This window comes from Leptodactylus fuscus, chromosome 2 (assembly GCF_031893055.1).
Source record: "Leptodactylus fuscus isolate aLepFus1 chromosome 2, aLepFus1.hap2, whole genome shotgun sequence".
Classification (NCBI taxonomy): domain Eukaryota; kingdom Metazoa; phylum Chordata; class Amphibia; order Anura; family Leptodactylidae; genus Leptodactylus; species Leptodactylus fuscus.
Genome location: NC_134266.1, coordinates 104,967,337 through 104,986,453, shown reverse-complemented (window position 1 = coordinate 104,986,453; position 19,117 = coordinate 104,967,337). Strand labels below are relative to the sequence as shown.

The following is a 19,117-nucleotide window of genomic DNA, read 5'->3' as shown; positions in this document are numbered from 1 at the left end:
CGCAATTTCCTGTCGACTACAACACCGGCTGATTGGTTTACGCGTCATTTCCGTTTGAGACAACGGTGGTTCATTCTCTATCAACGCCATGCCGAAGTAAGTTTTGGCTTTGTAGCTAGTGAGTTACGCGGAGGGGTTCTGTTCTAAGTTTACTTTAATATTGGTTACTTTTCGCATATGGCAGCATTTTTGTGAAGCGACCCCTATGAGCGTTTCAGTTTGTTCTAGAGATGAGCAGTAGTGTAACTAGGATCTGGGGTCTTGCGCCATGGTTTGTCGGCAAGTGTAACTATTCGTTAATAGCTGCTTTCTTATGCCCTTGGTTCTGGTCACTTTCCCATCTTTCAGCAGGATGTTAGTTTGTGGCTTTTGGGGTTGCTCTTTATAATATCCAGAGCATTGAATATGTGCCACAGTATGTGGGTGACAACATACAGCAGAACCTGGGGGTATCATCCTCTTTAACTTGGAGCGTGTTTTTTTTTTTTTTTTGTTTTTGTTTTTTTTTATGTCCTGCCCTTGGTATACGTGATTTGGGTAGGGTTTACACAGGAGACAAATCGCTAAAAGGCTGTATTCTATTTAAAGGGAAACTTTCTTCAGCTCCATGCCATCTGAACCACTGATGGCGTCAAATCCTGACAAAGGGTCTTCCATGATTGAGGAAGCGAATGCTGGGCAATTATTACTTAATTGAACATGAACATTTTACCTTGGTTCCAATTAATATTTGTTTATTTTAGGGTACTCCCCCTTTACATGCCCTTGTTTACTTACTATGCCATCTACTGAATTACCTATGAGAAAAACCTTACTGGATAGTATTCAATCTGTAATATAGCCTTTAATCAAAGGCAGTGTATGACAGGATGATATGGATGAAAAATTAATTGATATGAAATTTCACATGTGATCTGAATAGAGCTCACTTTTGATTTTTGACTCTTGATTTTGGTTGTTTTACGGTTAATTACACAGTCCTACAGAGAGCTATGTTTTACTTTAAAATAATGCAGTTTTTACAAGAAAATGGCTTAAAAACAGAAAACACTGCAGAAAGATGAATTTGGGCTTATAGAGAGGTCTGTGTGGATTTATCCAACTCTACTTGACTTTGACAGGCCTGTATGCATATATGAAGAGACTTATCAATTAAAGAGGTCGTACAGCTTATTGATATGTGGTGTCTTTGCACAATTAGGGGTCATTCACTTGACATGTTCTGACTGTGAATTGGAGCTGAGCTGTGATAGCCCTGGCAGTAATGGTCTGCTTTCGGCTGCATCCACAGTATAATACCAGGGCTGGCAACATCTGATCAGTGGAGGTATGAGGCCCACAAATCTGATATTGAAGACTTGGGGGATAGGACCTTTGAATGGTTTGTCCAGGGAGTTTAAATTCACTTACCTGATCCAGTAGATGATAATGATGGACCTGGAAGCTCCAACCTTGTTCAGACCACCAGGTAGCATGATTCAAAGCAATCCTCTGACCCCTGAGTTTCTCTGTCCCTTCCCTCCTTCGCCAGTCTCCCGAGTATAGTAAACCAGCCCCTATAGCACAGGTAATTAATTACCTGTGAGAGAGAGTAAGAGGCGAAGCAACACAGGGTTTGGAGTGCTGCTTCCAATCACATGACCCGAGGGCTGGAATGAGACCTGAAGCCCCTGGTCATAGTCATCCTTTGGATTAGTTAGTGACTTTAACTTTGACCAACCCCTTTAAGCAGGGCAGGGAGACACACAGTGGACTTATCTTTCTCTGTCCAGACTCCTCTTCATGTCCTAGGTTTATTTTTAAAAAAAATCAATTTAACTGGGGAATTTGAATCGGTCAAAGTGAATTTGCAGAGAGGGGAATTAATTTATCTAATCATCCACTTCAGAGTTATGACATGAAAAAGTCCCAAGTAAGGCTCAGTGAATTATAATATATGGGCGTTTTTCGTCAATTACAATCAATGCCAATCATTTAGATTAACCCCCTATAAACCATAACCCTCTGAGGTTATGTTTGAACTGGACACGGCTGAACCGAATCTGCCATTATACTCTGTGCGGCATATGATGGGTTTATGACCCAAAGACCCTATTCACCTCAGCGGTCTCTGATGTCAGATAGAAAACCTGAAGAGAACAGGGAGCTGTGTCAGCCCAGGAGATCATAAATGTAAGGTCATATATAATATATATACTCGCATAGCGTTTTTGCATGCTGTGAAGTGCCACCCACTTGTCTTCAAGGACAGCCCCAACTCTTCTATACTGAAAATGGCTGTTAATAATGTGATGTAACCCCATTCAAAAGCATGTCCCTTTGTAATACACTGCACCTTGCTAGGTTATCTGGTTTGTAGGTACGTTGCTATATGCCTTAACAGCATTGTCTGCTTTCAGAATGGGAACTTAGCTGTTATTGAAGACCAAGATGACAAGCTGATGGTGCATCACAGCACAGTGCTGAAATTTTAACCACTTTTCCTCTTCCCTGTTTACCTTTTGTATACAATATCAGTTGCCAACTCCTTTAAAGGGAATTGGACACTGGAAAATGACCTGTTATTAAAGGTTTTATTTACTAATAATGAGTCTGTCAGAAGGAAAATCAATATGAAATTAATCACAGGATCTTGTAGAACTGTTTAAATTCTTTATAAATATGCTTTTGTTATTCTGGATTGCTCTTCTATTGCAGTATAGCGCATGCCTGCTTGTATCACACTGCACCTGAAGACACTGGAGACCGACGTCAAAGTGAGGCAGTAGCGAGGGGAGGATATTTACCTGTGTCGTAGCTTCTTTGATGCTCCCTCACTTTGAAGCCAGTCTCTGGTGCCTTCCAATGCAGAATGACATGCACAGAACACTCCACACTGAGCTTAAGGGATTGTCTGGGATAATTTGAAATCCCTACTCTAATCTAAACACCCTCCTACTTTCTTTCTTTTTTTTTTTTTTTTTTTTTTTTTTAACTGATTTTTTGAGTTTTTACACATGTAAAACATTACAAACAAAGATCAAGGCAAATAAAAGCCAAGAATATGAGGGAAAGGCTACACCGCCAAACCCCAAGAAGAGGAAAACAAAAAATGGCATACAGCATAACATTAAAATAACAGAAGGGGGAGGATGACAAACAGAAACAGGAGGAGGGGGGAGGGAAGTAAGGAAGAAGGTCCAAGATCAAAGGCCACTTTATTTATTATGCTTACTTGTATAGCGCCATCATATTCCGCAGCGCTTAACAGACATTGACAGTTACTGTCCCATATAGGGCTCACAATCTAAATTCCCTATCAGTATGTCTTTTTGATGTGTGGGAGGAAACCGGAGTACCCGGAGGAAACCCACGCAAACACGGGGAGAACATACAAACTTCTTGCAGATGTTGTCCTGGGCGGGATTTGAACCCAGGACTCCAGAGCTGCAAGGCTGCAGTGCTAACCACTGAGCCACCGTGCTTCCCACTTGGCGCACAGTGAGCATCCCGGGGAGACCAGATAGATTGGAAGTTGGCCAGGGTGTTGTTAAGGCTAGCAGGAATTCGAGGCTCCTCACATCCTTGATACGTGCCAGGAGTTCAATGCCTGAGGGAGGATTCCCGCTCCTCCATTGTCTAGCAATAAGGGTTTTTGCAGCCGTACAGAGGTATAGGAAGAGTCTGGAAGTCTTGCTACCTAGGTGCCTGGGAGGGAGGTTCAGTAAATATCAGAGGGGATCTAAAGGGACCCCCTGCACAAAGAGGGCGTCTGTCAGGGCTTTCACCTCCCCCCAGGACAAGAGGACAAGACCAAAAAATATGAAATAACGTACCCACCGCAGCATTGCAACGCCAGCATCTTGACGGAAGTGTAGGGTTCAGAGCATGGAGAAGAGCTGGGGTATGATACCAATGCATCAAGAGTTTATATTGTGTTTCCCTAAAAGTAATGCACTGGGATGATTTTTTGAGCATGAGACCAGACAATCTGCCACTGTTCCTGAGAAATGGGGGTACCCAATGCCGCCTCCCATTTGGCCATCCCTCCTACTTTCTAAATAACATTATTAATAAGTTTTATTTATAAGTTTCTTACAATACTCTAGTTTTAGTTTCTGCAAAGTCTATTAGATAATTTATTTTTTGTTAGGGGCACACACGGTAGTGTGAACGCCCCCTTACCTTTGACTGGCTTCAGTGTGTGTGTGTTAATGAACTTGTAACGCATGGAGACTACCTGAAAAGCAGATTGTTGTGTCGAAGCATATTTTTTTTGTTAACTCTACTTTTTTGTTTTATACAGGTTCTATTGCGATTACTGTGACACCTACCTCACTCACGATTCAGTAAGTCTTTTAGGGCTTGTTAAATTTACTACTGCTTTTCCTGATGATTTGTTTATAGCAGGAGTAGGTTACATGATGACTAGTCGATCTGTACACCCTTTATAACTCTTAAAGGGGTTGTCCCATCACAAGGATCCCATCTATACTGCTTGTTAATGTGGATTTAAGACTTTTCCTAAATACACTGCTTCAGCAAAACTGATTTGTTTGTTCACTATCTTACTTTATTCAATTCATTGTGGCCACAGCCCTGACTTAGCTGCTCATGAGTCAAGTGATGTATCTGCCTGTTCTCAGGGGGGAGGAAGGAGGGGCTAAGTGCAGGGGAGCCAGCCTGTGTATCTAGTTATTTCTGTGTCTACACCATGTGACCTAGGTTCCTGTTAGCAGATAGGGGAGAGGAGCTGCTTTAATTTCTTCTGTTCTTCCAGTTATCAGGTTAGCTAATTCAATTGTGTTCATTATGGCAGAGACAGGCAGTCTCTGTATGTAACACAGACTGGAGTTGCTGCTGCCTGTACTTCATAGTCCAATATGGGTGGGCGGAGCTACATGTGAATTTGGGGGCGGAGCTAAACGGCAGGTTGCATGTGAAACCCCGCCCACCAAATGATGCAAGAAGATTTTACAGCAGTAAAGACTGCTGAGTATGTGAGGTGGGAATACCCCTTTAAGGATGCAAGATAGTTTGGCCGTTAAAGGTATTGTCACATTAAAGGCTTTTCTCGCAATATTTCACCGGGGGACACATCACCTTGGGGGTATAGGCCTGGTCACTAGGAGGCGGCCACTAGGGAAATGAAGTCGGCTCCGCCCACGCAGGCTATACCCTCTCACTGACAGTGCACTCAGGCAGTTTTTAACCTAGTGTCGTAGGAGGCAGTCACGACCTGAGTCAGGTCTTTCTGTCTTACGCCATTTTTATTTTTTTCAGGGGCAGGGGGTTGTCGGTGTATAGGCTACACTGGTCGTACCCACTGTGGGCAAAAGCGCTCTATTATAGAGCTCTTCGCAGTCACCCAGTCCCCTCTTTACTTGCTGCATCGGCGGCTGGATATTCCGGCGACCCCACTATTACGTGCGAGGTATCACCGAAGGGGTGAGTCTGTGGCGCCTGAAGACTTCGGACTGGTAAGTATGAGCAGGGGAACATAGGTGAGTATGTTGTCCCTTTTTCCCCTCTTACCCTGGGGGTTATCTTTTTCTGGGCAGACAGCGTGGTCCACGCGGCCGGCAGCGGCCTCTGTGCGGAGGCCGCAGCTTTGCCGGCGTGTTGGCCGCACTAGGCCCGCCGCATCCTCAGACTTTCCAGGTCGCACGGCCGGCGCCGTTACTGCACGGAGGCCGCGGCTTCGGCGGCATGTAGGCCGCATTAGGCCCTGCCTCATCCCTGGGCTTTCCTGAATCTGGAGGCCGCCCATAGGTCGGAGGGCGGGCCTGGATGTTCCTCCCGCCTGTTTGGGTGGGAATCTTACATGGACGACCTTGTTTGGTGTCTCTTCCTGTTCTGAAGCCTGTTTTTTCCTTTTGCAGTCTCAGCTTTTGTGGATCTTCTTGTGCAGCTGTCCGTAGCAGTTGGGGATGGCCCAACTGAGCGGTCTCCCTGGGTCCTGGCGCTCCCCGTTATCACGTTTATGCGTGCTCTAGCTGCAAGCTAAAATGTCTTGCGGACAGGTTGTATCTATATGTTCATTCTGTTGCTCCACTCAGCCCACTTTGGAGTCCGCTGACCCTTCTCTCCCTCACCAGTTTTAGGCGGTTTGTTTCCCCAGGTTAGGTAACTTGGCCAGACTTTTGTCAGTCTACGGCGGTATCTTGGAGCGGCTGTCCACCCAGATTGTGGGATGCATCTGTCTGCACAGTTAGCAACTGTGGTTAAGGCCCTAAGGGGTTTCGGAGATCCAGTCAGGCACATTGGGAGCTTGTCTGTGCTGTATGTGATACTCTTCAAATAATGGTGGACTCTAGGACTGTTGTTCTGTTTATTTTTGGGATGCCTCTGACTCCGGATGGTTGTTCAGTTCCTGGAACGTTGAGCCTGCTTCTAAGATGATTGTGGTTGCTCTCCCCTCCTTTTTTTTTTTTTTCTCATGTGAGCAGTGCCGTCCCTTTGGGAAGGGCTTGGAGTAGCGACTGGGGTTTGAAGTTCCCTGCTTTATCAGAGATGTTCAGAGCGTTTGCCTCCTGAAGAGGGAAGAAGAGCTATCTCCTCAGGGTTCGTCCTCCAAGAAGCCCTCCAGCACGACTAGACCTGCTGGGCATCCCCACTCTAGCCTTCCTGGTCTGATGCTGTCTAGCCTCAATTTGCATTAAGGTTTTCCCCTACCCAGGGGTCCTTAGGTGGGGGATCATCGGCTCGCCTTCTGGGAGTTTTGACTTGCCTGGTTTCGGGAGGTGATCTCGATCGGCTATTCCATAGAATTTTCTAGGAGGAAGATTTTGTCCTTCTTGAGCAGCCTCTCTTCTCGAGGGAGTCTCCATGTTTCAGCAGAGGGGGTGATTGTGCCCATGCCTGCTTCTCAACATTTCTAGGGGGTCTATGCCAGTCTGTTTACTGTTCCAAAGAAAGGACAGTTCTTTCTGTTCCATTCTGGACCTGAAGTTTCTTAACAGATTGAGATCTTTCGCATGGACTCTCTGCTATTCGTGGTTGCCTTTATGGAACTGGGTGAATTCCTTTCCATCGTTATCCAGGACGCTTACTCCACATTCCTCTTGTGCACTGTGCTGGCCCTTCAGCGGTTTTCTGTTTTTGTGGGAGGGTCGCGGCTTCCAAATTGTCACGCTCTACTTGGGCCCATTGGGTTGGCCTTCACCCCCCGGGTTTTCCGTAAGGGTGCTACCCTTTCTCATGGCTATTCTCCACCCGGAGGTGTGGCTGTTGTCCGGTACCTGGAAGATCTTCTGGCTAAGGTCCCCTCCAGGACAGACTATCTCTCCAAATTACAGATCACTCTGGATCTTCTTTGGCGGCTCAGCTGGCTGTTCTACGAGGTGAAGTCCTGTCTTGTGCTCTTTAGCGCATGGAGGTTTCTGGATATGTTTTTAGATACTCGTCTATGCAAGATTTTCCCTCCAAAAACCAAGGTTCGAACACTTCTGTCCAGTTCCAATTGCTGCCTTTCAGCTGGTAATTTTGGCACGTTGAGGCCAGTGCCAGTCCAGTCTGGACCGCCTAACTCCTCTGCTCCTCGAGTTCATCAGGTGTCATTGCTGACGCCAGCTTTTTTTTTTTTTTTTTTTTTTGGGGGGGGGGAAGGGGGGTGGAGAGTTCCGGATCCAGGATGTTCTGGAACGGTGGTCCAGAAGGAATCCTCCCTCCAATTCAATGTGTTGGAACTGAGGGCCTTCTTTCGGGCTTTGCGTACTGGACCTCTCTTCTCTGGGGTCGGCTGGCTCGCTTTCAGTCCAACAGTTCTGTGGCAGTCGCCTCCTTGTCTCTCCAGGGCGGAACCAAGAGCCAGGCGGTTGGTTGCTGAGGCCTCCTGTTTTAACCACAAAGTTCTTCTGTAGTGGCCAGGTGCAAGGATCCTCAGGCGTTGTGTCCGACGCTCTTGTAATTCCCTGGTTTTTAGTTCTGTATCTGTTCCTCCCTTTTCCCGTTCTTACTCAGATTTTCAAGAAACTCTGGGTCAAGGGGGTTCCTGCCATCCTGGTAGCTCCAGACTGGCCTTGTCTGGCTAGTATGCAGATCTCGTGGTTCTGTTGGCAGACGCCCTGGCTTGCTCCTCTATGGGAGGGTCTGCTCTCTCAAGGACTTTTCCACTTCACGTTAGCTACGTTTAACAACGTGGCTGTTGTTTTTCTGATCCTGTTTTTTAGTCTATGATCAAGGCCAGGGAGCCTCAGTCAGCTAAAATTTTCCATCGCACTTGGAGGTCTTATCTCCACTGGTGCGGAACTGTAGATTGTTGTCTTTTTCTTTGCCCAGGTTCCTGGTGTCCTTCAGTCTGTGTTGGATCAGGGTCTTGGCCTTTCCCTGAAAAGTCTGATATCTGCGCTTCCTCTCTTTTCCAGTAGGCCCTGGTTTTCCTTGCTCAAGCAAAGACCTTTTTTTCCAGAGTATGGCTCATTGTGTCCCTCCTTCCGGCTTCCAGTTGATCATTGTCAACTTTACCTAGTTTTTGAGGTACTTCAGGCTCCTCTCTTGAGCCTCTAGAGCAAAGCTCGCTGTTTTCTTCTTGGTAGATGGTTTTTTTACTTGCTGCAATCACTTCTATTTGTAGGGTTCTGAGCTGTCAGCTTGTGCGCCAGTCTCCCTTCTTGATTTTTTACAGGACAGGGTGGTTCTTTGTCCTCCACCATCTTTTCTTTCTAAGGTGGCGTCCTCTATTCTCACCAATGGGAACATTGTCTTGTCGTCTTTTTGTCCAGAGTCTAAGGATCCTCATGAGCGCCATCCAGTGCCTGGATGTTGTTCTGGGCGGCCGTTTTTTTTTTTTTTGTTTTTTTTTTCTCTAGCCCTCACGATACCTTTTTCAGCACTGTGATGCTCTTTTTTTTGATCTTCCAGAGAGCTCTAGGTAGGGCTTGCACTTCTAGGGTGTCCATCTCTAGATGGATTCGGTCTGTCTTAAGGAAGCCTTACGGCTAAAAAGTAGTGATTCACCCTTCCATGTAACAGATCACGCTACCAGGGCTGTCGGTGCCTCCGGGGCTATTCGACATCAGGCTTCTGTTTTGCTGGTCTGCAAAGCTGTTTCCTGGGCTTCGGTACACATTTTCTCTAAATTTTACCAGATCTTTTCAGTGTCTTCTGCCAATTCCAGTGGGTCGGAGGGTTCTGCAAGCGGCAGTGCGCCGATTGTTCGGGACTGTCTGGTTTTTTTGTTTGTTTTTTCCTTTCCTTGGGGACTGCTTTTGGACATCCCAAGGTGCTGTGTCCCCCAGTGAAATATTGCGAGAAAAAGGGATTTTTGTGTACTCACCTGTAAAATCCTTTTCTTGTTGTTTCACTGGAGGACACAGGTCCCACCCGTTATTTTGTGTACAGGGTTTTATTTCTTTATAGATTTAGGTTTGTTCGTGGTTGTTGGTTCCATATTCGTTTTGTGGACTCTCTCCTACTGCTGTGGTACAAAATTGCCTGAGTGCACTGTCAGTGAGAGGGTATAGCCTGTGTGGGCGGAGCCAACTTCCTTCATTTCTGTAGTGACCAGGTCTATACCCAAGGTGCTGTGTCCCCCAGTGAAACAACGAGAAAAGGATTTTACAGGTGAGTACACAAAAATCCCTTTTTCCTATCAGTGAACCAGTTGCTAACCCAAATGCATATGTTGGCAGAGCCAACTTCCTTCATTTCCCTAGTGTCCGCCTCCTAGTGACCAGGTCTATACCCCAAGGTACTGTGTCCCCCAGTGAAACCACGAGAAAAGGATTTTACAGGCGAGTACACAAAAATCCCTTTTTTATCCCCTATTCACAGGATAGAGGATGAGTGGCATGTCCTTGAGAGATCAGAAGAATGGGGGACTAAAGGTCCCCCATGTAAATGAAGCACCACAGTGCGTGTGAGTCTGTCACTCATTTCATTTGAATTGCACTCCTGGCAGACCCATAGCAGTGAATTGATCGCCGGTAACTCAAACGCATTAACGCATTATTCACAGATTGGATACAGGAGAACTATCAGTCCTGTTCTGATTGCTGGGAGACTCTGTGACACTTATCCCTTATTATGGAGATAGAGGATAAGTATTTGTAATAAAACAACTCCTTTAACTATTACAACTTCTGTATATGTTCATCACAATGGAATAATACAGCACAGTAGCGGTTAATGGTTAATGGCCATCTGGAGGTGGAATGAGTGAATAGATAGATCTTCAACTATGTGGGATGTACATTCTTTTGTTAAAAAAAAAACAAAAAACTTTGTGCATTCTCTTTATAACAACTAGAGATATATTAATATATCTCTAGTTGTTATAAAGAGAATGCACAAAGGTTTGTTTTTTTTTAACAAAAGAATATATAATATAGAAAATAAATATATATATATATGTATGTATATATATGTATGTATATATATATATATATATATATATATATATATATATATATATATATATATATATATATATATGTATGTATATACACATGCTATTTTAAGATGTTTTATGTTGTACCACTAATTTTCTCCTGCACAAGTTGTAAGTCTAACATATACATTGAATGAAACCTTGCTCTCTTCTAGCCATCAGTCCGCAAGACCCACTGCAGTGGAAGAAAGCACAAAGAAAATGTAAAGGATTACTATCAGAAATGGATGGAAGAGCAAGCTCAGAGTTTAATTGATAAAACTAGTAAGTTGCATTGTGGGAGAGAGGTTTTGTACATTGTGTATATGTGTTATGCTGTAGTAAGGAGAGGATCAGAAGAGTGTGTATTTAACCACTTAGAGCACCACGTTGTATATGTATGGAATGGAAATTTTACCTGCTCAGAAGCTGAGTGGATGACCTGCAAATGTTAGTGCTATTAATGAGTTAACCCCTTAAGGACGCAGGGTACTTTGGGCCTTAAGGCTCAGAACCTGTTTTTCAAATATGACGTCTTTTACTTTATGTGAGGATAGCTTCATAATGCATTTTCCTATCCAGGTGATTCCAAGATTGTTTTTTCGTGACACATTGTACTTTATGTTGGTGATAAATTTTGGTCATTATACTTTGCGTTTGTTTGTTAAAAAAAGGACAATATACTGAAAGTTTCATAAAATTATTGATTTTGAAAGTTTGTTATTCTCGTAAAAACACAGTCATATCACACAAAATTCTTCCTAATTAACATTTGCCGTATGTCTACTTTATATCGGCATTGTTTCTTCATTGTCCTTTTACTTTTCTAGGAAGTTAGAAGACTTTTAACTTTAGTAGTTGTCAAATTGTAAGACCTATTTAGTTGTGAAGTGACTTTGAGGGGCCTATATAATAGAAAACACCCATAGTCTTCAAACTATTCAAATTTGTATATAGGAACTTTATTAACCTTTAGGTGTTCCACAGGAGTTAATGCAAAATGAAAGTGAAATTTCCAAATGTCACTTTTTTTTATACTTATTTTCCATTTTAAACCACTTTTTTTTTTTTGTAACAAAGAAGGGGTTAACAGCAAAACATACAATAATATTTATTACTCTGTTTCTGCAGTTTCTAAAAATATCCCGCTCGCAACGCTTATATATTCCACTTCTGACGCAACCATGTTTGTTCTAATGACTTGGCGATTTGGGTGGGGGGGGGGCTTTGTCTTCACATTATTCAAGCTATATATTTTATTTTATTTTTTTTTAAGTTTTTGTGGTAACGTGGCCATATGAGTGCTTTTTATTTTTCTGGAATATGATGCATTTTGTAAAGATACCATTTTTGGGTGCCTATAACTTATTGACTATTTTTTATTAACTTTAAAAAAAAAAATCGTGGCATTGCATTTTACATTTTAAATGTTTTTCCGCATGGCGTACAGCATAAGTAACGTGTTACCTTTATTCTGCGGGTTGGTACGATTACAGCGATACCTAATTTATATACTTTTTTTATGCGTTAGTAATTTTGCAGAACAAAAATCCATATGGAGACATAAATCAATGATTTTTGCATCGCCATCTTCAGAGATGCGTAATTTTTATTTTTCGGTTGACAGAGTTGGTTGAGGGCTTATTTTTTGCGGTACAACCTGTGCTTTTTAATGGTACTGTTGTGGGTAGATATGAGTTTTTGATCACTTTTAATAGAATATTTTGTAAGGTGAGATGGCAAAAAATTATCATCTCATACCAAATATGCATAGTTTTTATTAATTTTTAGGGTTTAATTTTATATAACTCATTTAATATAGAAAAAGGGAATTTTGGGGCTTTATTCATTCATTTATTTCATACACTTTATTTTTACACTTTTTTTTTTTTTTTTTTTTTTTTTTTTTTTTTTATAATTTGTTCTATAACTTTACTTGGATTGCTGGTCCAGTACTATAGTCTGCAATACACGTGTATTGCAGACTATAGAGGAAGTGTGTCTATGCAGACGCATAGACACACTTCCAGGATCACGGCAGGATCAACCAGGTAAGTAGGGGTCCTAGCAGGGCATCAGGGCACCCCCTGATCTCGCCGCGGGGGTTGCCTGGGGGGGTCCACATTTAGCACATGTGTCTGCGGCATCAAGAGGGTTAATACAGTTGATCGGAGCGGAGCTCCGACCGGCAATTCAGCGGGGCAGCTCGTTCTGGCTCTCGGCTGTGTAACGCAGCCGATATTCCGGGTGTATTGGCACGGGCACAGCTTCTGTGCCCGCGCCATTACAGGTCAGTAATAGTACTGAGCTGAGCACGAACGTGCTACTTGCGAGGACGTACTATTACTGACCAGAGCGTTAAGGGGTTAATAAATGTACTCCTATGCTTTTAGATGTGTTTTGAATGTTTATGGGTGTCTCTGGGAGCACCTAGTATCTCCTGAGTTTTACAGGGTTCAGCTTCCTGCTAACTTCCACGTTAATCCTTTCAACCACACACACACACTTCCTCTCTCCCTCCTTTCCATACACCCCATCGCTGTTTCTCTAACTATCCCACCCTCTCTGCCTACTCAGCCCAACCCTATTATATACTTACCTTCGAGGCTTCTTCCTGCGGGACGGCTCCTCCTTTACTGATTCTGCATGCACATGCTCTTCTCCAGCACTGCTCTGTTCTCTGCAGCAATGATCCACCTTTACTGCGCATGCATGGGAGCTCCTTTCTGAAATCCTGCATTTTATTTATTTTTTTCTTTAATTTTTTTTACCTTTTCCCTTGATTGAAAGCTATCCTCTTCTTATTGTGTACAGGATAGGGGTTGTGTGAACTGAAGAGGCTATATGTCAGGCATTATAAAACACAGAAATTTGTTTTTGGTGTCATGAAAGGAAATGCTTAGATATGCAGCTTCATATAAATATCCTAATGCTAGCTATGTGTTCAACCAGTGAGATCTCTGGAATTCATACAAGTAGAACTACATCCTGCAATCCACTTAATATTAAGGGTTTTATTTTTTCCTTTCCTTTTTGTGGTAATTCCTAATACTTATTTATATCATTCCTCCTACAGCTGCTGCTTTCCAACAAGGTAAGATCCCACCTACACCTTTTGCAGCTCCACCTGCCGGAAGTGCTATGATCCCACCACCACCTAGCTTAGGTAAGTGTATTTTCTGTTCCCTATGTGGCACCATATTTTTAAGTATGCTTTTAACTATGTTGAACGGTATTATATAATCTTTGTCTTGTAGGGGGTCCTCCACGTCCTGGTATGATGCCTGCACCTCCAATGGCAGGCCCACCAATGATGCCAATGATGGGGCCTCCTCCACCAGGAATGATGCCAGTTGGACATGGTGAGCTAATGATAACCTTTGTTAGCGTATAACCCAAATACACTAATGGTCGGTTTCACCAACGCATGTTAACTCTAACAGGTTGTTAAATCAGAAGTTAACTAAGCGAGCTGTTTCACCATCGGCAGTTAGTGTCTAACTTCCGGTTAGTGGCGCTAATCGCCTGTTAACGCTAACTGGAGAAATTTCTCCAGTTAACTCTTGGTAACATGGCCGCCATCGATTACTGTGACGACGAAGATGACTATTTATTTGATATTTTCAGTTTTATTTTCTGAAAATAATAATGTACATTTCAAATAAACAATATTGTCATCCTTTCTTATTACACCTGTATGGAAATAAGATAGCATGCCTTGACTTCATTCTTGCACATAAATGCCTGGGCATGTGTTACAGCAAATGTTCATCAGTTCATCTGCTCCCAGCTTCATAAAACAGATAAATCGAGTAGCCTGTACAAATCTATATACACACTTCTGTATTATTGACCGCACCACAAACACCCTTACTGTTATATCAACTGGCTCATAATGTTTGGGGGAGGGGGGGTTGTTTTGTTTTTTTTGTTTGTTTTTTGTTTTTTTGCTTCTTTGGCCAACACTGTACTGTGATATGCACTTGGAAATTTAGCAGCAATATAGAAGGATAATTGTATAGAGTAGAGAGGAAAGATCACTTTACTTCCATTTCATGGGCAGCAGCAATTGGTTTCCTGTACAACAATTGACAGCACTTTACAAATTGTAGGGTTCAAGTACAGTAAAATGAGAGATTACAGATTATAATTCAATTTGCACAGTAGGATTAAGGGCCCTGATCACAAAAGCTTACAATCTAGGAGGCCAGAAAAGTGGAACTGCAGGCTGCAGAATTAATCAAAGTCTCTGGTCTCTTAAAGAGAACTTTTAACTATATCAAGATACCCAGCTCTTAGCATAATTTCATTGGGGCTGCTCACTGATTTTTGCATATTTAGATTTTTTTTTTTTTTTCTTTTTCTTTCTTTCCAAACCCCCACCTTTACACTCAACAGCAATAAGTGCTGTTAGTTTTGGTGCCTGGTATGCTATTTAGATACTCTAGTGTCAGGTGGGAGGTCTCGGACATGAGCCTAGCGGTGTTACTTTCAGCTATGCATGACACTGCTCACCTGACAGTGGGGAGCCTAAGCATTGGGCATCAAAACTAACTGCACTGATTTACTTATGTACATTGGGGTTAGATGGGAAAAATCAGTGGATTTTTACCCCTTAACAGATGTGTAGGTGGTGAAAGGCATTATTAAATTCATGTGAGTGTAGTTGTATCGGAGTTCAAATCTATGTCTGTCAGGAACTCATAACTATAACTCATGCCAGTTTTCACCTGCCTCCCCCACTTTTTTTTTTTTCTTGCTCATTTCACTGGGGGAAACAACACCATGGGTATAGACCGGGCCACTAGGAGGCTGACACTAGGAGAATGAAAGCTATCTGCTCCGCCCATACAGTCTATACCCTCACAAACAGTGTAGTTTGAACCTACATAGTTACATAGTAGATGAGGTTGGATAAAGACATTAGTCCATCAAGTCCAACCTATAACCCTACAGTGCTGATCCAGGGGAAGGCAAAAAAAATCCTCATGAGGCTCATGCCAATTGCCTTATTTCAAGGGAAAAAATTCCTTCCCGACTCCAAATCTGGCAGTCAGTATAAAAACCCTGGATCAACGTGTCCTTAAAATCTAGAGTCCATAACCTGTTATATTTTTCTCTTCAAGAAAGGCATCCAGGCCCTCTTTGAACTTGTTTAATGAATCCACCATCCCCACTTCCCGGGGCAGAGCGTTCCAGAGCCTCACTGTTCCTACTGTGAAGAATCCCCTTCTATGTTTTTGGTGAAACCTTCTCTCCTCCAGACGTAGAGGGTGTCCTCTTGTCACTGGCCTAAGAGTAAAAATATCCTTAGAAAGTTCTTTGTATTGTCCCTTCATGTATTTGTACATTGTTATTAGATCTCCCCGTAGACGTCTTTTCTATAAACTTAATTACCCCAAAGTTTGTTAATTATCGTTGCACTCCAGTCCACCCATTCCCCTAATCATTTTGGTTGGCCGTCTTTACACTTTCAAGTTCACTTATGTCTTTCTTGTATATCGGGGCCCAAAATTGCACACAATATTCTGTGTGGCCGTACCAGTGATTTGTATAGAGGCATAACTATGTCCTTGTCATGAGAATCTTGACCTCTTTTGATGCATCCCATACTTTTATTTGCCTTGGCAGCAGCTGCCTGACACTGGTCATTAAAGGTAAGCTTGCTGTCCACCAAAATCCCTGTCTTTTTCATTGGCAGTCTTACCCAGTAATTTACTATTAAGTACATAATCATATATTTTATTACATCAACCAAAGTGCATTACCTTACATTTGTCAACATTATACTTCATTTGCCAAGTCTCTGCCCATGCTTCCAGTTTCCTTAGATCCCCTTGTAATATTCTACTATCCTCCTCATTATTAATTACCCTACAAAGTTTAGTATCATCTGCAAATATGGACACCCTGCTTTGTAAACCCTCTACCAGTTCATTAATAAAGATATTAAACAAGAGAGGACCTAATACTGACCATTGGGGCACCCCACTGGTGACTGTGGCCCAGTCTGAATATTTACCATTAACAAGTACCCTCTGTTTCCTATCAGTGAGCCAGTTGCTAACCCAAATGCATGTTTTCTCCGAGTCCTAACATTCTCATTTTGCATACCAACCATTTATGGGGAACAGTATCAAAAGCCTTTGAAAAGTCCATGTACACCACGTCTACTGCATTACCCATGTCTAGTCTTGAACTTACCTCCTCATAGAAGCTGATCAGATTAGCCTGACAGGACCGATTCCTCATAAACCCATGCTGATTGGATGTTATAAGATTATTTACATTGAGATACTCCAGGATAGCATCTCTTAGAAAGCCCTCAAATATCTTTCCCACCACAGAAGTTAAACTTACTGGCCTATAGTTTCCAGGTTCACTTTTACACCCCTTTTTGAAAATTGGCACCACATTTGCTATTCGCCAATTCTGTGGAACTAAACAACAAACAAAGCTGAAAGGAATGCTCAACATAGGTAACAATTAAAATACAATATCTTTATTGAGAAACAGTGTATTAAAATATATATGGGAAGGTATCTACCAACGGACAAGAAGGGGATCCTATACAGATAATGGTCCAATATGTAGAATATAATTTATGTAAATATCCAATAAAATGGAAGACAGTAACTAAATAAGCCGCATTAGGGATAGGTAGTAAATAAGCCCTATAGCAAACTACTGCTAGCATATACAAGCCACAAAGATGCAATAAATTGATTGGTGATACAAGTAAATTAACACTATAAGACAATGACTAAGTCTAAATATAGTATAACTAGGAAATAGGTATATGTATAGATCACTAGGTAACATGCAACTAGTGGCTGCATAGGTAAAGTATCACAAACAATGCATGTAAGGCAAATCACATAAGGCAAGTAGACAAATAGTAATTATGCAAAAAATAGTCACAATAAAAGTAAATACGCTCTATAGAGAACTACTGCTAACATATGCAAACCACAAAGATGCAATAAATTGATTAGTGATGCAGGTGAATCAATAATATAAGACAATGACTAGAGATGAGCGAACACTGTTCAGATCAGCCGATCCGAACAGCACGCACCCATAGAAATGAATGGAAGCACCTGTGATGCCGGCCAGCCGCCGGCAAAGTCAGCGTCACAGGTGCTTCGATTCATTTCTATGGGTGCGTGCTGTTCGAATCGGCTGATCTGAACAGTGTTCGCTCATCTCTAACAATGACTAAGTCTAAGTATAATATAACTAGGAAGTAAGCATATGTATAGATCACTGGGTGACATGGCCTACATATGACTGTGTTAATTTAATCTATTCATTCTGAATATGTGCCGAATTTACCACAGAGGCTGATGCTGGATGATACGCCTGACATAAGTTTAGATTGTCTAGTACACCTCCTATTAATTGGCTTATTTTGAGACAGAATTTTGGTGTAATTAGGGGACACACTGCATTTTAACTTATGTCCCTTTTCAAGTGAAAATATAGGGTATATTGCAAATACTACTGTGGTTTTCATTCTGTAGGCGACTTCACCTATTCTATCCCTTCAACAAATCTCTTACTAGGTAAGGTATTGCAATGTTAAAATTCTATTATAGGATGACTTATTTATTGCTTTAGTAACATAAATGTATAAAGGCAGTGTGTTCTGATTTGTAGTCTTACAACTTCAGTGATTTTGGTTTGTTTGTTTTTTTGTTCTCTCTCATGATTAGGTCCTGGTATGAGACCTCCAATGGGAGCACATATGCCAATGATGCCTGGCCCTCCCATGATGCGCCCCCCTGCCCGTCCAATGATGCTTCAGTCTCGCCCTGGCATGGCACGCCCTGATCGATAGGTGCCATATAAACCAGTTCAAGCTCTTCAGAGGATAAGTTGGAGACCTCTTTGGCCAAGATATTAGTTGATTTTTTTCTTTTTTTTTTCTTTTAATATATTAGTGCAGGTATTGATATCACAAACATTTAAGGGGCTGTCTAGGATAACTTGAAAACTAATTATGATCTAGGGAGAAGGGGGTAAAATCCTACCCTTCCACCAATCCCCCGTTTCCTCTGATCCTTGGGCAGTAAGTGCAAGGGCTAGCCAATCTTGCCTCAGTGGTCACATGTTGGCTGCAGGTAACATAGCAGTAAAGTCACTGGTACCCAAAATTTGATCACTGCGTTCCAGCATTGGCTGCAAAGGTCACTATAGCCCCTTTGGCCTGAGGACCAAAGGGAACAGAGGATGTGTTGTCTGAGCCAAGGACAACGCCCCCTTTATTTCTTATGTATACATAATTTTTGATTTATGTATTGAGCTACTGCTTGTAATACAATACCATACAAGCATATATGAGCACTGTTCTGTCCATGGCAAGTCTTGATAGTATGTTGTACAAATACATTTTGTTAAATACAGTTTCTGAAAGGCTTGTTAAATGTTTTTTATTTCATTTAAAATAAAAAATTTTTACTAAAGGTTTTGTAGTGGGTTTTTTTGGTTTTATTCTTTCTCAGTATTTCTATTTCATTGCAGTTTACAAGTTAAATGATATGGTTAGAATAGTTGTCTGCACAAACTGGACCCCTTTTGTTTTGTTTTTATCCACATTTTTCCTAGCTAAAATCATTTCTCTGCATCAGCATCCATTTCTGGATATACAGTGACTCTGTTAATGCTCATAAAATTAAGCACAGGCAGTCAATGCAAACCTTTCAGAAAATCAATTACTTTTACTCCAAAATGAATTTCATCAATAAATGAAGACTGGTGAGTATGATA

The 19,117-nt window shown here is 42.1% G+C and overlaps 1 protein-coding gene across 1 annotated transcript; it reads left to right on the top strand.

Moving 5' to 3' along the window:
• Positions 1 to 42: 42 nt before the first annotated feature.
• SNRPC (small nuclear ribonucleoprotein polypeptide C) lies at positions 43 to 18,714 on the top strand. The gene is made up of 6 exons (XM_075262704.1): positions 43 to 96; positions 4,286 to 4,328; positions 10,525 to 10,633; positions 13,425 to 13,514; positions 13,606 to 13,710; positions 18,064 to 18,714. Exons 1-6 carry the CDS (start codon positions 89 to 91, stop codon positions 18,186 to 18,188), a joined length of 480 nt encoding a protein of 159 aa, XP_075118805.1. The 5' UTR covers positions 43 to 88; the 3' UTR covers positions 18,189 to 18,714.
• Positions 18,715 to 19,117: the final 403 nt, after the last annotated feature.

What these genes read in the sequence shown, in the direction of transcription:
- SNRPC (XM_075262704.1), top strand. An exon ending in GAGTTTAATTGATAAAACTA is followed by an intron (nt 10,634 to 13,424) that starts GTAAGTTGCATT and finishes TTCCTCCTACAG; the next exon opens with CTGCTGCTTTCCAACAAGGT. An exon ending in AATGATGCCAGTTGGACATG is followed by an intron (nt 13,711 to 18,063) that starts GTGAGCTAATGA and finishes TCTCATGATTAG; the next exon opens with GTCCTGGTATGAGACCTCCA.